Source organism: Falco biarmicus, chromosome 5 (genome assembly GCF_023638135.1).
Source record: "Falco biarmicus isolate bFalBia1 chromosome 5, bFalBia1.pri, whole genome shotgun sequence".
Classification (NCBI taxonomy): Eukaryota; Metazoa; Chordata; class Aves; order Falconiformes; family Falconidae; genus Falco; species Falco biarmicus.
The window spans coordinates 12,110,388-12,133,881 of NC_079292.1; the positions used below are offsets into that span (position 1 = coordinate 12,110,388).

Consider the following 23,494-nt stretch of genomic DNA (forward strand, 5'->3'; position numbering starts at 1 on the left):
GCATTCCACTACAGTTCAGTGGAGCTACAGCTTCCTTCCTCGTGGAGGAATATAGCTCCACAACTTCTGTTTCAGCTCTTGGAATCTCAGAAAAAAAAAAACCAGGAAATAATAAAAAACCCAAAGAAACATAATTAAACAAGACAGGAACAGAGGCACAAAGCATAAAGTAACTCTTAAGCAGCAGGCTTTGCTGATATACAGATAATCTGCACATCAGCATTTGTATGAGTTTGTACACCAGTTTCTTACCTTCTGAGCAGAATTACTGTATTAATCACTAGGTAAGAACAGAATTAAATTCTAATGGGAAAATGAGGGAGAAACCCTACATTGTATTGTCATTTACCAGTGCCTCCTGTAATCTAGGGTATTGGAAGTGAGTTTCGTGAACAGCAGGAGATGGAACTTGTTGCACCAGTTATGTAAGGAACTCTACACGGACTCCAGAGCCAAATTTGAATACACATACCATTATTCACACTAACTGATGTTTTATGCCATTTTAGTGGGACTGCTCATGAAATAAAGTACTACTTATCACCCACACCTGACTCCCTGGCACTTACCACACAGCTTACTATATCATTTCCATTGCAGTTTTAGAGTCTATTCATTAGAAGTTATTCTAGTTCTATTACCTTGAACAGTTAACCGTTAATTTTCTCCAACTTACAAGGTGTTATTTTTAGAATCAGAATTGACAACTGAAATATGTCCCATTGAAAGTGCAGTCAAGGTTAATTGAAAGATTCACAAATGACTTTGTGTGCCAAACCTTTAACATTCGGCTTGATTGAAAATGTAAATGGAAGGCAACAGTATCCTTTAACAGAATGAAAATTGTTTAATTGAAATGAAACCCATACATGAGTCAATCAGTTCCCATCTCAGTTACCTGCTTTCCAGGAGTTGAATGTTGACATAGGTGCATGAAGAACTGCATGCACCATCTTTTGATGAAGAGTTTTAGACACTGTTATAAGCGTATGCACAAGGGGCAAACCCCTGAAGATTCCCATAGCAAGCAGGGTATCTGCCACTCCCACGTAGATATAAATGATGTAGTAGCTGCTAGTGTCAGTGACAATCACAGGAGGTTTATCAGAAGTACTGTTTGCTGATTGTGTTGCATTTGCTTTCAAAGCTGTCCTGTGTGATGGAAATCCAAAACAAATGTATTACTGGAAATGGCATTTTTTTTCTCTACTAAACAACTAGTACTGCAATGTTCATTTGTTTTCAATCTACGTTAATAATTATATGTATTTCCAGTCACTCTAAAAATATTTTCTTGTTTGTATGAAATATAAATTTTGAACTACCCTATGTTCTACTAAGGCAAAGTTACTCTGTGTGTGTGTGCGTGTTCAGGGTTCAAGGCTTATTCATCTCCTCAGACACCTTCGGTGATTCAGGCACCTACCAGCATTTGTAGTGGTTTCTGAAATTACTGTAGTTGTGCAATGAAGGCATTTTACCAAGATGGAAATTAAGTTATTGGTATATAATTACAATGCCTCCAACAGTTTTCTCCAAACTACTATGAAAATGTACCGCTTTGGTAGTGTCTTGCAAACCTACTGCCTGTTTAATCACTGACAAAACCAGCCTAATCAAGGAAAATGCAACCACTTCTTTTAACCAGCAAAAAATAGTTTAAGCGTTGAAAAAAAGTGAATTATTACAGAAGTAAAATGCTTTAGGTGTACTATAAAAATCAAAGGCTTTAGTGACCTACTGCAAGGGGACATCAACAGAAATCCCTCCTGCTTCAGATCAGAACCTAAGTCACCGTATGCTTTCTGTACTCAAACATACAGACTTAGCACTGCTGGACAAAACCAAGGATCAAAAGCATTAACCCAGGACAAGCCACACCGCTGCTCAGTATGTTTTAATCTTCATCTGTCTGACCCTGTAACTTCTGGAAATATTTTATAGGTGAACAGAGGAAAAAAAAATAATGTACAAATGGAGTCTTAAAGAAACTGCTCCCTTAAAATGTTCCTAAGCAAATGTCTTACCTGGCACTTCTGAAAGACAGCAGTGAACCAGTGTATTCAGAGTTATCAAGTCCACACATCTCTGGAGTGAGCTGACCCAGGAAATGTCTTGCGTGTGTTATGTGCTCAGTAACAAGGCACAAAGCATTCGATTGTAAACACTTAAAGAAGTACCAGCTTAAGATACCACCCACCTGAGGTATTTAGATCATTCCATCTACGAACCATTTTATTTAATATAAACGAGTGCCTACCCATATGAAACTGTGGCACATTTTATTAATTATTTATAGCACAAATCAATATAAAGAGAGCCCAATTTCTCAATAAATGATCACCACTACTTACTTTTTAAGAAACCATAACCCAGCAAGAGAAGCAGCTACCTGTGTCCAAAGAAAACAGAGTCAATTTTTTTTGTCTTGTCACATTATGAACTTTTTCTTACTTACCTTCTTTCACTGACTTTGTGTTTTTAGAGAGAGCATTATAAATGGATGGAAGCCAAACCTTCCTGAAGCAAAAACCTTGTCATAGCTGCTCCTCTTTCCACAGAAACCATTTAGTGCATCCCACCAGGAAAGCTACATTTAGACTTGTATTACAATCACGCTCTCAAGTGCCTAAATATTCTTTTATTGTTTTTTACCGTGCTATTAACAAAGGCTTGCTAATGCATTCCTAATTACAAAGAACAGTCACTGTATGCTTTAACATATTTTAAGTTTTGAAGATTAATACTTCTTGATGGCCCTAAAAGAGTAAATCTCTTGATATCTTAAAAGGTAGCTATTCAAATATGAATGTCAAACCTTTCACATTGTTATATTTGCATTGTTGTTCTTACTAGCTGATATCTACATTTGATATATCTATTTGCCTGATATTGCTTGGCTGCTAGTTTTACTAAATTCTCCACATAATTTACTTTTATAATTTTAAAATGTGGAATTAAACCCTTTTTATTGTGAGATGCTTCACTGCTCAGTGGCAGCTTACTCTCTAACACATTATCTTGTCTGTCCAGTGAGACACTGGAGAACTTCATGTAGTCCACCACATTTCAGTCTGCTCTATTTCTGCCTATGACCTTTCTTCTAAGGGTTGGAAAATAGTTTCTACAGTGCTCTTCCCATATATTTTTATGGCACTGGTACAGGAATGTATTGCAATAATACATTTTTGTTAATATTTGTTAATAATTGGATAATTAAACCACTAACTTTTGCAGGTCTTAGAGTAAATAGCTCAAGATCGATCATGGTGACCTGAATGTAAGCCTTTGTAAGGATCGGGTTTCTTTCACACTAATACTTTTACATCTCCCAACAGAATTCTGTTCTCATCTTGACTCCTCACAACAGAGAAATTTTTAAGCTGTGAAGATGAGGGTAAACAATGTTGTGAGAGAATAACATCACAAAGCTTTTCTATGTTTCCATTCATAACTGCTCTTCTTGCAGTTCAGCAACCCTAGTCCCTGGATATTACATCTAGGAAACACAGTTTTCAGCCACTTCAGCAAGCCACACACACACACTCTCTCTCTCTCTCTCTCATAAATCTACGAAAAATGTAAAACTAATGCCCTATTTATGGTGATCCATGTGGACTCACCTTGGAACCTACAATACTAAACAATCCATTCAACATCTAAAATAGTAGCTCTAGCAACAGTTCCACGGAGCTCTGAAGGGTATCAAAATTCCACTTTCAATTTACTTGTCACTGCTGTTTCAGTTCAGCACTTGGATGTCCAGCACTAGCCTCTCTTCATTGTCTAAGGTTAGAAGGGTACAACCTGTCAGCACAGGCAACATAACCACTTAGCATGGGATTTCATCTCATGTACAGAGGTTTGTTAAAGGTTAGATGGTCTGTGCTATGACTGAATGTCTTCCAGCCCATTCATTTATCAATAGGCTTTTACTTCAGCAATAGTCACACTGGAAAGTTTAATTTAGACGGATACATTTTTTGTCATAAGATTTGTACTTCAATGAGAAGATGAGGTTTTTGAATTATTTTAAAAGGTTTTAGCCTAATTTCAAAGCAAAAATTTGTAATCAAGATCAGAAAATTACACTGAATATATGGGGATAAATCTGAGACACCTCAAAGTTAAAATTTCCTTTTCCCTTAGAACTCACATTCAGTTTTGCTGTTGTAGGTTTCCACAGCCATTTTCCAATAACATGAAAAGAAAACTTACATGGTAAGAACAACTACTCATCTAAATATTGTCCTGCTTCTGGAGGTGGTTTAAAAATTTGGAATCTCAAACTAGATCTAAGCTCCAGGCTTTAGTCCTGGTCTAAGCTCCAGCCTTTATTCCTGGTCCGAAAGAACTAATTTAAATCACCCGCAACATAACATTAATGTAAATTCAGGATACCATCAATCAAATCCTTCTCCAGGTTTGATGGTGTTTGAATGCCACCACAGAACCGCTAAAAACCTTTCACTGACACAATCAGCCTGAAACTAGTCCTATATTCCTAATGGATTCTTCTCTTCTTTAAGTTTATGTTGAAAAATGCGAAAAATTGGTACCATATTTTATAAGTTGGCATATGAATACAGTCTCATTAATCTCCCAGTCTTCTCTCCAAAATGTGTTCCAGCCCTCAGAAAAACACTTGATTTAAGATACTAATTGTAAAAGAGGACACTATGAGATTTTGTATATATGCTAAAAGTCTTCCCTAAGTTAAGGGACAAAACAAAAAGCAGGCAATTTCTGTTACAAGAAATTCAGCACTTTTCCGACAGTTTTCCACTATACTTGGAAAAAGTCTTCTCTACACACTGCAGGAACACCCCATCCATCTTTAAATGCCATCACAGGCGTTCAGCTCTTTGCCTTACAACTCTTCCTTCACTAGGAGCAAAGCTACTAAAAAATTTTTGAATTAATGTTTGTGGCTTACAAAAAAAAATAAATCTAGTAATTATTGTTGTTAAACCCTCAAGACTCTGCAAAGATATCTTTCCATGGAAGATTCTTCACCTGTGAAGAAGAGACCAGGACAGGCAACTTTTCTTATTTATGGTACCACACAGCAGAAAATAATCAAGATAATATGAGAAGGTGGGTCTGCTGCTGCCGTGCACTAATCACCATCTTTGGTGCGAAATGCTCCTCTAAACAGTAGAAAAGTCACTGCAATATCATTTAACAGCAGTTGCCAATAAACAGTACATATATGATCTAGTGTCTTGATGCTTTATCCATTTATCCCTTTACCACAAAGAACATGGTTTGAACAAACATCATTTGTAGTAACACGCCATCAAGCACAGATTTTCTCACCTCAACTAAGAAGACAGTCACACACAAAATTAGAACAAAAATCAAGTTTTTGTGGATGGTAACGTATCTGAAATAGGTATTCCATGTGGTAACAGTACCCATGCTTTCAGCATCGTCCGTGAAGCATTCCTGTCAAAGAATTGATAAGACTGATAAGAATGACAATAGTATCTTTATACGAGAATTTCTGACACATGAATGCTGTCATTCGTTCTGTTAACTCCAAATAATTGAACTGCAGCATTCAAATTGGCTGATAATGGCTGGAGAGGAAGATACTGACTGGTGGAGTCATCTTTGATACAACAACACAGTTTAGAGATTATTTGAAATTTTCAGACAACACTGAAAGAAAGAGCCAAAGTTTGTCCAGCACTACCAGAAGCCCAGAAGAAATGGTGAATCGATAACTATTTTCTTTCAATGCAGATTATTACTGTGCTTTCAGAGTAAATTTGTAAATACTCTGAGGGGTTTATTTTTTGCTGGGATCAATAAAGCAAAGAAAAAATGGGCAGTGCTTCAGCAAATTATGACTAAATATTTTTGTAGACTTTTTTCCATCTAGGAAACTATTTCAGCAAATTTTCCTGTCCTGTGAAAATCAGCTGTCAGTTTGAAAATGAAAGTATTTCATTATGACCAGTTGATAGTTATGAGAAAAAGGGAATTTTGGTCCAGTTCTTGGTACAAAAATCAACCTTAATTGCATGATTTCCAGCGCATCCATAAAAACAGAGTAAAATCCTGCTTACTACTCTGTTCATTATCTGTATCAGAATATAAGAGCTAAGTGATCTGACAAATTTGTCAAATTGTATTACATTTATTTTAAAAATTGTGCTAGTACTTCAAAGGTATTTTATTTTTCCAAGAACCTTAACATTTCAAATGTCAATTTTTCAGAAAAGTTTTAAAACAATGTTTTTCTATGTTCTGTTTTCAAATTTCATTTTAGCATATGTAATCTTAAAGGTAGATTAAAGTGCAGGAGATTAAAATTTTTTATTGAAATCCTTTACAGATAGCATTCAAAAACTATAAAAAAATCAAGGAAAATAATTTTTTGAGGATTTCAATTATTTCGAGATATTTGAGTTAAAAAAAATATGACAGATATTCCAAAAAGATACTCCACAGAGGAATACTGCATTATGAATGACATAGTCAAGTAGAAAAATATCTAAGGAGTATACTGCACTAAACTATCACCATATCAAAACCAAGATGAATGTAAATCAACACACACCTTCAAATCCTCTTCATTGATTTCATCAGTTATGTCCAAGACACTGTCTCGAGACAAGCGTCTGGTGTAGATATCTATCTCAGAAGTCAGGTTTGTCTGAGGCACCATAGACATTTTCCGAAATGTTGTACTTCCCTTTTTAGAAAAGTTTGGTCCATAGTTCGCAGAGGTGCCTGTCATCAGATTTAACACAGATTGCCTCCTCCGACCTTGCAGCACATGGTCAGTATTCAGCATGTTACTCCGAAGCAGACCTACATCTCCCTGTTCCAAGTCAGGTACCAGTGAGAGCCTCCTTTCTGGTGGGTCATTGTAGCCATCTTCTATCCCACTGACCTGCATCCCGTTCTTCTGCACTACTGAGAACTTCCTACTTGCATTAAGAGGATTAATAATTATGGAGTTCTTCCTTTTGTCATTAAAATCTGATGTTTGTTTAAAAGATTGCTTTTTTATTTCATTTCGTGATCCCATGCCTTCTCCTTCAATGGAAAATCGTCGGAGAGTCTCAGTTAGAATTGAATTTCTTCTCTCTGCACTGAACTGATCAAAAGAATCAAATCCCATCAGCTCTGAGCTGAAGTCTGGCCGTTGGCCCTGAAGTTCAGAAAATGTTCCATAGAAATAGCAGCTCCCCTCGTGTAAAATTAATATTTTGTCAGCAATCTTTAAATGTTCCAGTTTTGAAGTAACCAAGATCCTAGTTTTATTTGCCATCAACTTGCACACACAGCTGTAAAAGATGGAAGTGTTAAAAATTAGATATTTTTTTTCATGATGAAATGTTCTTCTCTCTTTCACTTTCAATTTATTTGCTTTTACCTGCCCCACTCCCAGAATGAGCAGTCTTAGATGCTCCTCAGACTACAAAAGAAGTGGTAAGACTGAGATGTGTACAGAGCGATAATCACAGGAACCAAAAAAAGGGGGAAAATTTAATCATTTTCAGGTCAATCCAAAAAGCGCTGTTCAACATGAAAATGAAGTATTTCTTTTCATCTTAGGGCTACTTAGACCTTTTGCTACCAAACTTAAAAGTATTAGCTCAATTTCAAAACTTCCAGCTTTTGGCGGCGCGGATGGCAACATGTGCCCTTACTGTTTTGAGCTACAGCACCGGGACAAGCCAAAAGTCTCTGGCCAATGTGTTGCCAAGTCTCTCGGTTAGTAGGCACTTTCAGGAAACCAGTCTTCCAGTAGATCACAAAAACAAGACAAAATATAGCTCTTTGTAAAAATTTATACTTACAATAGCAGGTAAGTTTGTTGTTTTTTTTTTTTTAAAATGAAAACCTTTCTGGTACACAGACATACCAGATATAAAGCCATGCACTCTGGGAGTAATAGATTATAGCAAGCTCAATATGCTGAGATGGAAGAGTGAGCAGTAATGCTCACACCTTGCCCAGGCTTGTTCCCCGCACAGTACGCTGCCCGCTGCTAACACAAAATACTCAGTCACAAGAATCCCTAAAAATAAACATCCCCAAAGGTGTAATTCTGATCACTTCAGTATTTTTGTACTGGTATTAAATTCCTGTTCTTGGTTTTACTTTGTGCTGCTTTGTGGGATTCTTAAATACAGTCTATCAAAACATACAGTACCTTTCAAATATCTCTTTTTCTGTAAAAATGTCTAAATGTCCAAAAGGAGAATCCAAGAGATACAAATCAGCATCTTTGTACACTGCTCTGAACAGAGAAAATGGAAATGACATTAAATTTCACAAGCCTTATAAAATTTCATAAATATAATTTTAAAAGAATGCCTTTACAGTTTTGTAAAAACTTGTAATTGATAAGACTTTTCTACAACATCAACAAGGAGATGGAGTTCAATGTTAAATGTGCGTACAAGACCCCTTTCAATAAAGCCTTTCCTTGCTGCAGGTCACGTTACAAAGTAACTTGGGTTTGCATTGATTTCTGTGCAATCCAAGGAACCTATACAGCGGCCTTTTACATAGGTTACACTAAAAGGTCTGTTTATGGCCTGAATCTAATGGTCCCCATCACTGTACAAGGATCACTTACATGAGAATTTAGTACCTACTGTAACATCTACAGGTGCCTGTGGGAATATTACATATATGAAAATAAGCGTGTAAAAAGACTTAGGTCTCAGCACTTTAGTTTTAAAAGTACTTGGAAATAACTTACAAGCAAGGACAAGTGTATTAGTGAGCCATAATCTTGCAAACATTATCTGAAATCGGGCTGTACAATATTTCAAGTTCAGGACATGAAAAACTGTTTGGAACGTTTGGACCCTAAGCTGTATGTGCCTGGACTTGGCTCACTAAGACCTAAACCTGTGGTTAAGAGGCTTTTTAAAAAAAAAACAGTTTCAACAGAAGTTCAAAAAGACTCCTTGCCTTCCTCTGCGAGTATGAAAACCATGATATAATATGAATCAGGGTACAATTAGTAAAAAAAAAAAAAATCTGGACAGTGGCATTTTGGTACTTTCTAAAAGTACTCTAAAAGTGAGTTTTGAAATCATTATGTGAAAATATTTAACCACCAAGAGAAAAATCCCTCAATAATAACATGTTATGTTAATAAACCAAGCAACTTTATTGAAAAATCCTCTGTCACAAAGGACCTCACTGACCATACATTACGATGTAGTGGCTGCACAACAACAAAAAGTTCATACTGTTCTTGGCACTTTCTTCAGCAAAGTTTTCGGTTTTCTCCTGAAATAATGGTAGCACTTGAATTATTGCTATAATTTGTATGTTGGATTTAGTAGCTATACATGACTGGCTTTAGGGTACGAGGCCAGTGAGCTAACAAACCCAAGGAATGCACTCTTTTTTTCCCTTGGTCCTTTCCTTCCCCCAGCTACAGCTACAGGCACTGACAGTGCTCTGTAAGAAAGACAAACCAGGTGATCTCCTGCTTCTCATGATGGCTGGTTGATGGCACTGCCAGCAGGGATTCTCATTTCACGTGACTTTGCACAGAGTACACCAGATACATGTATGCAGCCAGTCCAAAAAAATAACGCCCAGGATATTGCCAGTGCAGATGGGTGCAACCTGGGGCTGTAAATCCTACATTTTCTCCTCCAGCTTTCTCAAAGCTGCATCTGCAACCCACACCTCAACACCTGCACACCTTGCCACATACTGAGCTTAGACTGGAGTCCAAATGAAATGTAAAGCAGATACAGCCACTGCCTTTAGGACATTTAATTGTTTTAAAAATAATATAGCTGACAATAAATATATCAATTGTATGACGCTCCAGTAAATGAGCTGTGACCATCTGAAAAGTGACAGACATGATTATCCACAGAATCTGGGAAATACTTCACGCAAATATTGCATTTTAAATGAAAATTAAGTGGGTTTTGTTGGTTGGGTTTTTTTGCTCTGCAAGCTTTGCCTGATCCTCCCCTCTGCTCTTACCTTACCACATAAACAAGCATCCATATGTCTTTTCCCTCTCCCAAATCTGCTAGAAAGATCCACACTGAAAGCCTCTCTATTTTAATGAACCTATTTTTAGGCTCACACAGACATGCCCATCTTTCTTGGGATGCCAGTGTGGATCACTATAATGTGATTTTACTTCTACCCAGCACTTCCGAGCACGGGAACCAGCAAAATTTTCACTTGGCACAGAAATAAATTAGGCCATTTACACATCAGAGCTGTCATTACTGGATTTCTGATGATAGGTGATTCCGCTGAAACACATAGCTAATTTGTAAGACAAACACCTATGTTATTGTTCTGTAGACCTTCAGAATTACTTACTAACATTGGAAGGTCAAACAGGCAGGGCCAGACCATTATTCATGGGTACTGACTAGCCATTGCTTTCCCCTTTTTCTTTTTACAAGAGAAAAAGACCAAAACTATTAGCAACATTTTTTGAAACATGGCACTTTTTTTTCATTTGTCACCTGCAGACAGGGAGTATGTCATTAATCAATATAAAAACTGCTTTGTAGAAATGTCATAGCAGGGAAAGATCCTGGAATATTTCTTATTTGTATCTTTGTATGGGTTTCTTTGGTACTTAGAAAGCTACACTTAAAGATCAAAACCTCCAAACCACACCACGGAGGGAAAGATTCATCTTCAGGTCAGCCATAGCATGTATCTGACATCAAACTTTTAAAATTCAATAAATAAATATGCAGGTGTATAACAAACAATTGCATACCAAAACTCAGTTTTCTGATAGCAAAATGAAGTTCCTGATACACCTGGAGGATATTTATTTAGTAGGACTTGGTCCACATGTATTTAAATGCTTAGTCATAATACTTCCCTTATACATGAAACAGTACACTAGTTTGGTATACTTGCTGCTCTCACCTTGCTAGTGAGATCCTTGCTCGCTGGCCTCCACTCAGAATGATTCCACCTTCGCCCAGCACTGTGTAGTCTTTGTCTGGGAACTTGGAAATGTCCTGTTAAAAAAAAAATAAGAATCAGACATGTATTTTCCATATCCAAGAAACTCAAGCTACAGACTGGATGGAAGCACATTGTACAACAGTGTACAGACAGGTTAGACAGAGGTTGTAAAAAAAAAAAAAACCAAACAAAAGAAGTCCCACAGAGGTTTATTTCTTTCATTTGTTCATGTAATCAGAAATGGTGATAAAAGAAAATATATCATTTATCACAGGTAGCAATCACGAGCTGCAAGACCTCAAGAACAAATATTTGTCTTAATTGTTAGATCTCTATAAAAGCAAGGAATATACCTTTATATGATATCAATCCAAGACATTAACTGTTCCAGCTTTCTGTCAAGTAACAACGATAAATGCACTTGCCACTGAAGTTAGGGAGAGCAAGAAGCAAACTCTGGATCTGAGCTCTTCAAAACCCAGAGAAATTCATACTTCACCCAGGTTCATTAAAAAAGGCTTGCACAAAATTCCTAGCCAGGAATGCCAAGAATGCTCAAGGTTTGCAAAAGGTCTGGGAGCCAAGTTCCACTGCTTGGACTGGAAGTTACAACTTATGACTATATTAAAAATGAATCTTCAGCCAATGATGAAAACAGAAAATACCGTTTCACTCTCACGTGAGACAGAGGAGGACATCCTTGTACCCCCCCCACTGGCAGAGGTGGCCAGAAATGTTCTTGAGAGAAGTATTTAGCACCGAAACCGACAATCCATGCAAACCACAATTATTCATTGAAGGGGAGACAGGGAGAACGGCTTCTGTGCCTGAAGGCTGTCTAGTTTTTCTACTTTTACAGTTGCTCTAACAAAAAATACTAATTCTGCTTTCAAGCCTTACCTTGGCCTATGTCCTTAAGCCAGTACAGTGACACCACTATCACTATGGTGATGGTAGTTCCAGGGGCATTTTCCCCGAATCGGGCTGGATGACCTCCCTGTGTCCCAGAATGCCTAGGTTGCCAGCGCGTATGACTCCAGGGCAATTTGCCCCGCATGGAGCTCAAAGCCCCAAGTATCCCTGAAGGCCCGAGTGTCCCAGAAGCTGCCAGCACCTTCGTTCCCTGCTTGGCAGCACAGGACTGCCCCTCTTGCTGCCTGTGCACACCCTCCAGCTCCCAAGGCAGGGATCCTCCACAGCCAAGGAAGCTGACTGAGGCATCTGGTACCAGACAAAATCAGGTCCGGTGCTCTCATGCTTTACAAAGATTTTTCTTTTAGTGCAACTTCTGGGGGAAAAGAAGTGGCACGCAACATTCCTCAGAAAGTGAGCTTCAGGGAGCAGGCTTTAGGCAGCAAGGTAGAGGTAGCTTCCGGAAGAAGTAGCCTGTTTTGGGGTCTCTCTTCCCCCAGGTAGGTGAGGGGCAAGCAGGAACTCAGCTGTCTGCATGCACTCTGGAGCATCCACAGAAATCCTGTGGCTTCTGGGAAAAAAGACTAGAAGACATGTAAAGCACTTCCAGGGCAATACAATACCACCTGGAATTCTAAGTTGAGCTCCTCTCTAGAAGTTCAAATTGCATACAAAGTCAGATATAATCCAATTTTGATCACCCTGCTGTAATTTTGACAGATAATCACTCTCTGTTGGGCAGTCTTTTGGCATTCCAAGTCTCTGAGGTTTTGCAGAATAAAAAAAAAAATAAATAAATAAAAATCCTTCCAGAGAAATGTTTCCTTCTTCCTCCCCTGTAAATTGCTCTGACCTCAGGAACAGATTGAACAATGCTGTTCAGCCCTGGATCAGTGACAGATGAAAGGTCCAGCCACTGAAGGACTAGAAATTGACTGCCTGGTCTGTCAGGAAATGGGAGATTCTCCCAACTTTTTAATTTGATAATAGCATTTGCTTCCTGACTTAGAGGATTCTGACCTTAAAATCAAGATGCTCTTACGTATGGAAAATCTATTGCAGATGATTTTAAAATTCTTCTCATGTTAACTAGTTATTTCCCTCTTGTAACAGGAGAGCCACACAAGCAAAATCTCAGTACTAACATAACAGCTCGGGTATTTGCAGAAAGAGGGATGTGAAAAACAGTGACGGCAACATTTTTAAAGGAAGATTTTCTGAATGTGACAGAATTGTCTTCCTACAGGTCATGAAATATTTAGAGAGAACATGTGAAATTCTGGCATAAAAGCTTTTCTGGCATTTATTTGACATGACCTGCTCAGATCACCTGTGGTTTCACTATGCATGTGGAGTCATGTTATTCATCTGTAACTCTGACATTCACCCAGTATCTTCACCTGAACACTGGGATTTGGTGGCTAATTATCTAGATATCTAAGTGATTTCAACTGTTTCCCATTTCTACCAGTACTGCTGCCTGTAATGGTGCTGGTGCCATTGCTGTTTCCCGATTCTACTTCTTCCAAAAAAGCCCAGGGAAAGAACCGGACACAGCCTGTGTTCTGCAAACTGGGTAAAATCCTAGCCCTAACAAAATTAATTCCAAGGTTCCCGCTGTTTTAAGTGGTGGTGGGATTTCATCAGATACATTTCTTTGCAGGTGTGTCAACATGGAATTTTAATCAGACTTTTAACGAGTTCCCCTTCTGCTCTCTTCTACCCTTCACCTTAGGATAATATATGGCATGGAACATACAAAGAACTTTTCAGGCTGTAATTATAATAATTAAAAAATGTTTAGTAATTTCTTTCAAAGGCGTAAACAGAGTGATGAAGTCCAATAGACACACAATGCTATTTGTTGGAACATGCATTACCTATTGTAAAAAAGTACTAGGGCTGGTCCAAATACATCCTTGCTGTCATTTTATGCAGGAAGTGAAATCAAGCCAGGGACAAACCTAATGTAATGATGCTGAACAGCACAAAACCCAGCATATTAACGAAGTAGCCAGCAGATTTTCTTTAAGATTTCTAAATGCTTAAATTGGGAAACCTTTTGGTAACTACTCAGAGAAGAAACCTCCCGCAGTTCCCACAGACATTAATTACTTTCATGGGCACTCCTAATATCAGGAGCTAACAAATCTCAAGTTGCACACCTAAGGAGAAGGCAATCCTTTTATCCGTTTGCATTTTTGCAGTGTAAATGTAGTATTCATCTACCTCAGCAGCAAAGGGATGACCTTCATAATACCTTTGGGCTTGATAAGGAAGAATATAGCCAAGACAGTTTAAGTTAACACCTCTTTTCAGAGAGAATAGGAAATACGGTCTCATTATAAAAAAAAAGGAAATCTCAGAACAGACTTCACACTTCAAGTCTTTTCTGTAGAGAATGTTTGTTATCAAAATAATTTGATAAGTCATTAGCAACAATTCAAATAATAAAGCACGACAGAAAAAAAAAGTCTCTAAGCACCATGCCCATTGGCAAATAGTTGCTTTATATATCCAAGGCTATTCAAACTACTGAAGCAGTTCTAACGACAGAATATACATATTTCACTTATGGAGCCCATCTTTCTTCCTTAAATATGCCCTTAATTATTTGGCTTTCAATCTTCCCTCTTCTGTGTTCCCTTCAAAAGATAAAACAGTCGTGAAACTGATGGAACAGAGCAGCGTTCTTGACTGCCTCCATCTAAACTTCACTAATGCTTTCCTCTACTCCTGTTTTTACTATGGTTCCAGTTTCTTTACCATCTCCATCCCCTTCCTTTTCTTCATTGGCATTAACATTTACCATGTTTATTTTCACAGTTTCCAGAAAATCCCCCCATTCACACTGCTGCCTCCTTCTCACCCACCAAAATTCTCCCTTCTCCATTTCCTTCTTTCTCCCTGTGTTTTAGAAAAGCTGCCTCTGAATACACTTTGCAATTCCCTTTCTGCAGTATGGGCTATTTGCAATAAATTACAAGAAAAATACTGAAACCTATGTTGTATAAAATGTGAAATAAAGCTGAACACAAGTTAAGCAGAAGCAGCACCAAGGGTTTCAAGCAGGAGCTGCAATACTGTTCCACCCTGTTTGGTAATTTTTCTCTGTAGTTATAAGAGAAAAATTTACTGTTACCTCCATTCTCACTAACATGATTATTTGTGTACATCCAAGCAATCATATTCAATTCTTCTATACCAACAAGGCAGAAATGGAACTGAAACAAACATTCAGAATTTAATTTAGTGGTTACTAAAAATCTTTAGATAATGAATTTGAAATGTCATTTTGCAGAAAGCATAACTTTGAATTTGGCCTGATTTTCAGTAAAGAAATCACCTTGGAAGTAAGACAGATATGAACTAAACTGCAAAATTTGAAGTTTTAAAGTTTTGAAAACAAGTTCTGTGTTTCAGGCTCATACCTACTAGTGAACATTCATGTTATTTTTTAAAAGATGAAGAATTTTCAGTAACTTTTTATATCTTGGCTTGTTGATAACCAACTTGAACATACCTGAGCCCTCATTTTCCCAGGCCAGAAGCTAGAAAACCAGATCTCTTTAAAATATTTCAAACCAGAAATTACTGTTTAAATTTTTATTTTATTTAGGTAACTCTCCTCTCTCTCCCTGTGATTCCTATGCCTATGAAACTGAGGCTTTCGTTAGATTTCAGTTGAACCATTTATGAAGGATACATGATCCAAAAGCATAAGCTTTGTTTTCACAAGAGTTTGTGACCTTGAGCAGAATGTCAGGTTCACCCAAAACTCACATGAATGCTGGCAAAACACACTTTCTCTATGGTGAAACACTCCTATGGTGGAACAGATTTTTGAAACATGAAGTAGTTGGTATGCCGCATGTGGGTAGGTTAAACACAGGGTGAGGGAATTAAGTACGATTCCAGAAGTGACCCAGAAGATAGGACAACATCCAAGGTAATCAGTCCAGAGCCCTGTACCTAAGACAGGCAGTGGGGTGGGAAGAGTTCTCTTGACTGAAACAGGTTTTTAACTAAATGATATCAACACAGAACATAGCAGAGGGGCTCTGTTAAACATACTGATCACTGATAAACTTCTTGAAGTCAGTGCATTTGGGAGTTATTTTTTTTTCTCTAATCAAGATGCTCCCCTGCTGTAAAGAAACTGTGCTAGCCTGTTTACTTTCAGTTTCCCCAGGGAGCTCACGATGTCAACATCTTCACAGCTGACCTGCCCATGATTTTGGGCCACAAACAAGAATTTCAGTGAATCTCAGTTAAAGGAGTTGGCTCACACTAGCACAAGGTGGAAAAAAGTATAAAGGTAGCCAACTTCTGGGCTGTAATGCAATGCAATGGTTGTAGTGGGAAATGCAATGGCTGTAGTGGGAAATTTTATATATTATGTGGACTTGCTGCCTGAAAGAGGCACTTATACTATTTTAGCTGTTTACATTAGGATGAGACGAACTTCACCTTGACATGCCTGTTGCTCTCTCCAGCTATGAAGACAGGCTAAGTAACTTGCTTTCACGTAGTTTACACTGTAGACATGAATCTGATTAGGTAACCCAGCCACTTTTTAATATCCTCTCTGTTCCAGACTTGAACCCTTATTGTTCCTCTCTTCCACATGCTTTGTAATCTGGCAATATCCCTTGTGAAAACCAGGCACAAAATTAGGGCACAAAATATTTCACTCACCAACAAAATAACCTCTCAACTCCTACTGATTTAGTTATCTGCCAAAAAAAACCCACCCCAAACCAATGAACAAAAACAAACAAAAAGGAAAACAAAACCCAAATCACCACAGAAAAAAAAGAAGCTGGAGCAGTACAGTGGGATGCAAGGATATGTTTCTGTTTCAGGGAATCCCTGACGTTGAAGTGAACTCATCACCCAGGGATGGATGCCATTCTTTGCAAGGAGACATCAAACACGCAGGAACACAAACCAGGGTTTGGCATATTCACTGTCTCTTTCTTTAGTTATCCTTTCTATAATTTAAATTCTTAGATGAAAATTAATCTCCTGCACTCCCTGTAAAACCAGCTCAAAAAACACACAGGATCTGGCCACAGATTTATTTAGTACTATTACATGGTTCGATTTCGCATGGAAAGACTTGCTCTATTTGCATGCCTTGTTAAACATTACATTCGTGAGCAGCTGGTGGCTCTCAAATCAGAACATGTGTTTACTTTAAGAGTGGTAATCTCTTAAAGGTAGTTTGCCATTATGTGTTTATGGCCTCTTAGGTAACTATTGAAGGATCAAATGAACTAACTAGGTGGAAAAATATCTTACATTGCAAAAAAGGTAAAAATGGAAGTTATGGAAGTATAGTTTACAAAACTTATGAATTACTGCACCCCTTCAGATGGGATACAATGCTTGTTTATTTTTTTACAAGAATAACTATCATGGGCCCACTTCTGCTGTCTTTACTGGAGGAATGCATTCTCTTAGGATGATTTTGTTCGATGTTAATAACATTCAGAAACGAGGGTTCCTGTTTCACCTGTCCAAAAGTTTTACTTTTTTAACTTAGCAAGTGCTAAAACCAAACAAGAATCCCACACCCTGTGTATAGTAGGCTATTAATACTGACTTTTCAACCTAAAAATCTGAAAATCAAGCCACATTTCTTCCCCATTTTCCATGACATCAGTTATAAGGATTTTTCAAACCCAATTGGCTGCTACTACAAATTCCCATTTATATTCATGTTATCCATACCATGATATTAAAACAACCTTCAATCTCCAGGGAAGTTACACTTGTGGAATTACTTCAAATTTAGTAGGAAGTTTCCATAGACATATAAACTCATCTAGTTTACATCTCCCAGTAGCTTTTGTTATTGAGCAATGAGAGAAAAAAATAATTACGCAAGATCATTTCTCAGTGTTAAATTTCTTCATCTTTGGTCCTTTATTTGAAGTGCCAGGCAAAAGTTCCCCTTCTCTTGCTAATTGATCTTTATCATGAATGCGATGAAAAGTACTTGATCAAAAGGGTAAAACACCTTGTCAAAAAAAGAGAAAAAAGGTAGTATAAACTGAGGCAGCACCATTTCATCTTACCTTACTTTTCAAGTACCTTGAAGCTTGCCTTTGGGGACTGTCTTTCGGAAATGAGTTCAGAATCTGTACCGATTCCATCTTGGCTTCTCTCTATCATACCATGCCAATATAAGATTTTAAAGGTAACAGATTTGAGATAACACCTGCACACTCAAAATTAAATGCATTGTGCTGGTTTTGGCTGGGATAGCGTTCATGTTCTTCACAGCAGCTAGTACGGGGCTATGTTCTGCATTTGTGCCGGACACAGTGTTGGTAACACAGGGATGTTTTCGTTATTGCCGAGCAGCGCTTACGCAGAGCCAAGGCCTTTGCTCCTTCTCACCCCACCAGCGAGGAGGCTGGGGGTGCACAAGGAGCCGGGAGGGGACACAACCAGGAGAGCTGACCCCAGCTGACCAAAGGCATGTTCCGTACTGGATGAGGTCATGCTCAGCGTGTAAAGCTGGCGGAAGAAGAATAAGGGAGGGGACATTCGGAGTGATGGCATTTGTCTTCTCAAGTAACCGCTGCACGTGATGGAGCCCTGCTGTCCTGGAGATGGCTGCACACCCACCTGCCAGCTGGAAGTGGTGAATGAATTCCTAGCTTTCCTTTGCTTGTAAGCGCAGCTTTTGCTTTACTTCTTAGGCTGTCTTTATCTCAACCCACGAGTTTTCTCACTTTTACTCTTCTGATTCTCTTCCCAGTTCCACCAGTGGGGAGTGAGCAAACAGCTGTGTGGTACTTAGCTGCCAGTTGGGGTTAAACCACAACACTCACTCAAACAATATTTTTAAAAAAGCTTCTGAATAAAGGACAAATGGTAAGGACTACTGATCTGTGCTGGAATGGTTTGATCTAGAAGTTGAAAGCCTTCACCTTCCTTATTTGCTAACTGGGACCTTCATTTTAGAAAATGTGTTAAATAAGGTACTCACCTCCTTGCTTGCTAAAATATTTGCTATTTCTTGAGGAAAGGAAAAAAGAAGAAGAAAGCAGTGGAGAAGGAAGAAGCAGCCTTCCTCCTATGCCTTTTTTGTAAAACTTTTTTTTACTGTGATGTTTCACAGAATGTATCATCAAATTTAAATGTACTGGCATTCATTTGAGTTCAGCATCACACAAGAATAAGGGCAATGTCTGCGTACCACTTACATCTCACTGCAACCGTATTCAGTTTGTGCTAGGCTTTCAGAAATAATTTTTGCCAGTAAGGCTGTTTCTGTTGCATATCAAGAACACTAAGGTAGCTCTTAATAACGGTCCCTTTATCTCATCTCCAAAGCAGTCTTTCTTTTGTTCTATCACCTTCTACCGCTCTTCTCTTAACCTCTGCCCATTTCCAAACTCCAGTATTTAGAACAACATTGTAAAACACAATTTTACCTCTCCTGATGCCCTACTTACCTTAAAAGGAAAAATCTAATCAAGAAATGTAATAATTATAATCACGTTCTGAATCACTTTACACATAAAAAGCAGGCTACACTACCATGTAAATACACATATAAGCTATACAAAAAGAAGTTTAAAAAGTACCTTAGGCATGCTTTTAATGATGCACACAGAGACACATTTGAGAACCCTTCTCATGCTTCTTCAGTATTATATGTCTATACAGTGACATCATGAAATTATGACAAGCAGTGGTACTTAGACCTAAAAAAACTCCCTCACTGAGTCTTTCATTGTGGATGCTTTCAACAACTCATCTCTCATACATTTGTACAGGGTTGCCTTTGGTATTCCCCACATGCCAGAGGCAGCTATGGAGCAGAGCTGGGGGGACAAAAGACCATGAATGAAACCTATATACTGCTGCCACATGTGTGCCATCAAGCAGGACTACATTCAAAGGAACATTATTAAAACACACACTTCCCATGCACGGAGTCACAAAACAGTATCTACTGTATGGCATGATTCACTGCATCTGACCATTCATCAGTCACAAACCTACGTGATGGGCACTGAGCAAGACAACTAGTTATACATGAGAAAAAAGGACACTTGAGAGACATGTACACCTTAACTGAGCCAAGCACAGACTGGCATCCTAATGTATTGTGCACTACACAGATTTTGTCAAGTCATCCTGACAGAGTATTTACAAGGGATGCGGTTCTCCAACATATCATAATTTGTTTTTTTTTAATCTTCATCTTCTGTTTCATGGTATGACATCATGAACAGATGTACTGGCACAACTGGAGGGTAGGTGAATTGCAGCAAGGCAACAAGAATAAGAAACCGAAGGCAGAAATTTCTTAAGCTAAGTATACAAGCCAAGGAAGTAAAATAGGTAGCTACCTGAACTCTTTGGACTAAAAAAATGCCCATTTTAGTGTTCTAAATTGCTATAAACTTATGTAATCTCATAAAAGAAATTAAAAATTCCTTTTGTTGCTCATAGTTTCATTGCTTTCCAGTAATGTTCATTGTAAAAAGATGGTTTATTCTTTAATGAATTTTTAATATTGACAATTACTTTTCATGGTTCCATACACAAAGAGAACAAATGTAAAACTGCAAGAGTATCTTTCAGAAAAACATCAAAAATCCTTCTTCTATCCAAGCAAAAACTACCAAAGCCCACCTGTATTTTTAGGTAAAAGTTAACATAACCAGATTTGCTGTTCTTCAGGGCTCTACAGAATAAAAATCTAATACACAACACATTTTAACCTCTAAATAAAGATCTGATTTCCTACACAGTGAGAATTTTATTCTTGGACACCTGAAAATATGGAAAGCTCTGTGAAATATTTACTTGTGCTTTCCATCTTTCATCATTACTTTGAAATAAATTTATCTCAGGTACTTAGGAACCCTAAAGAGGCTGTGTAACTCCTTAGCAAATCAATTATGTACCCATCCAAAAAGTCAGGCAGAAAAATGTAGCACCGACTTTTCCAAAAATTATCATACACCCCAAATTATTTGAGTTACACTTGTTTAATTAATTTACATATCTCCATACACCTAAAACTAAGTGCAGAGCACCTTGTATGATGTCATCCAGCTTCAGTGTCCTGTTCTGCTGACAGACAAGAACAGGCTATTATTCACCGTGTGTCAGGAAGCCCCACAGCTATGTAGATGGTATGACATGACCCACATGGAGTAATCTGTAGTAATTTTTTTCACTAACAAAGACAAAGAGTAGAAGACATCAAATCTAGGAATCAGACTACATCTTCAGTATGCTTCCTTTATAGGGTGACAGTGGAGATGGCAAAGCAGATGGGGCATTTCGCAGGTTTGTTACTTTTTGCAGTAGTCACACATCTATTTGCCCACTGGGTCAAAGAAGATGGCTTTGTATTCCCAAGAAAGTTTTTATGAGCATGGAGCTTGGAAGTAAATCTCACTTAGCCACTGAAAGAGCTATTTGTAACTGACTTGCAGCATATGTGCAATAAAGAAATAAACACCCTTTTATCACTGATCCTTGGTTCACCTTGAAGAGCCCATATAAGAACTAGACTTAGCAACAGCCCTGCATTCGGGTGGACTATATAACCACCTGGGAAAGTTGAAGAGAAGGGGGCAAAGTGAACTGCCTCAGGCAAAATCCCTCTGGCACCTCTCCTTTCTGAAGAATGAGAACACACACAACCCCAATCCAACAAAACACTAACCCTTGTCATAATAAACCCCTAAAAGGTCACACTGGGGAATAAACAGGGAATTAATATTTGAAATCCATCCTTCAACCGGCCATACTAAGTCCTGTTTAGTAACTAAAATGCAAAAGCTAACGAGACTAGAAAGCATAATAACAGCAATAAGGTAAGTCATTTGGCTGCCTTCCAGATCATTCCACCTTCTCTTCAGGCCAGCCCAATTTATTTATTCAGTCCAAAAGAAAATATCCTTATAAGTACCAAACTCGATCCCTGCTAGGAAGTGAAGCATGCCATTCTGCACAGAGCTGAGCCAACACAGATCAAAGCTAGCTTGATTGAGCCTGTTTAAAGAACAGAGGAGCTGCAGCCTACCAAGAGACCAGGCCTCCCCACCAACACCAAAACAACGAGCTGTCCCACTGACACCGAGACGTCCCACCACCACTGAGACAATGAGCCATCCCACCAACACCGAGACACCAAGCTGTCCCACCAACACCGAGACACCAAGCTGTCCCACCAACACCGAGACACTGAGCCATCATTAACCACCTGCTGCTCTAGGGTCTGGGTTGGGAAGCCTCTTTGGGCAAGGGCATTTTTGAACTGCTGAAGCCAGTTGTTTCTTGGAGCTTTGGCATTAACTACAACTTTTACAACCGAGGTTAAGGACTGCTCTCTTCAGAAAGCCTGACACGGGAGCTGTTAATGCTCCTGTCTTCAGACGCTTTCAGAGAAGATTTCCAGTAAACCACAATCCAAACAGAAGCTGAAATAGCCATAAACATATAAGGAAAGATTACTTTATCGCTTAACTATAACCTGCTCTGAGATAAAGCACAGCAACTTCGTCTTATTTTTAAACAGACCGGCTATTGTTTTCTTGCTTGACTGGCGCTAAACGAAAATACGTTTCACTGTGTGGCCTAAAGACAGATCCTATTCAGCACAGTTAAATATTTTTTGTTTTCATCTACATGTTACAGACAAAATGCCTGATCTTAAGGCACCGCTGTAAGGGTGCAAAGGTCTAAAATGCTGGCTCCGTTTGTATCTTGCAATGTGAAAAGATACCTTTACCTGCACTACCCTCTGGCAACATCAAACACACACAAGGACATTTCCACGTCATTGTACTAATTGTGGGCTACATGTCACACAAAGATCGATCCTGCAATCATTTCCAGTGTGAGAATTTTCAACATGCACACAGAAAAACCTAACTTCAGTCAAGATTTACCTCTAAATAATTCAGGTTTCTGGCACAAAATTCTAATTATCCCTGGAGACATTTTTGAAGTGCAAAAGAAAGGAGAAAAACAGGTTAATTTCCAAGACTGTAAGGAAAAGCTTCTTTACAGGGAAGAAAAGTGAAGAAAATGTGTAGGAACAATACTTTTTACATAATTTCTTTAACATTAAAATGTTTACCCAGGCTTCTAACTAGGAATGAAGACTGAGAAGGCAGACACCTTAGAATATCTGAGCCAGGTTACTTAGCTCCCATTATGTCAACTACCAGAACCAGCGCTGTCAGCTTATGTCTCAAGGAGCTGGCAACAGGCTGACTTGCAATTCCACAAAAGTGGGATGCCAGGCTGAGTTGCTTGAATCTCAGAAATGTCTTGTTTACTTAAAACTGTACTCCTTGACTTTTTCTTTGGTTTTTTTCACTTGGGTTGGGTCACAGGTCTTAAAAGAGTCCTACATGACTGACCTCTTCTAGTTGGCAGGCTTTGATGACGCTCTTGTATCGGTATTCATCATAGGATACACCAAAAATTATGTTTTCTTTTATTGTTCCAGGCATGATCCAGGAGACTTGAGGTGAAAAGGATATCCTTCCACTGTGTTTAACTTTACCCTGCGAAGGTTCCAATTCTCCCATTATCAACATCAGAAGAGAAGTCTGAAAAATCATTGACTCTTGGTTAATATATCAGA

At 38.4% G+C, this 23,494-nt stretch overlaps 1 protein-coding gene across 1 annotated transcript in view; it reads right to left on the reverse strand.

Annotated features, from left to right (window-relative positions):
* The window catches only part of CFTR (CF transmembrane conductance regulator), a 91,908-nt gene that overhangs the window by 35,276 nt on the left and 33,138 nt on the right, over positions 1 to 23,494 (reverse strand). The window contains exons 11-17 of the mRNA XM_056341239.1: positions 23,268 to 23,459; positions 10,903 to 10,997; positions 8,174 to 8,260; positions 6,569 to 7,301; positions 5,320 to 5,448; positions 2,355 to 2,392; positions 899 to 1,152 (exon numbers count right to left, since the gene is read on the reverse strand). Coding sequence (XP_056197214.1) covers positions 899 to 1,152; positions 2,355 to 2,392; positions 5,320 to 5,448; positions 6,569 to 7,301; positions 8,174 to 8,260; positions 10,903 to 10,997; positions 23,268 to 23,459 — 1,528 coding nt within the window. The remainder of the gene's footprint in view (positions 1 to 898; positions 1,153 to 2,354; positions 2,393 to 5,319; positions 5,449 to 6,568; positions 7,302 to 8,173; positions 8,261 to 10,902; positions 10,998 to 23,267; positions 23,460 to 23,494) is intronic.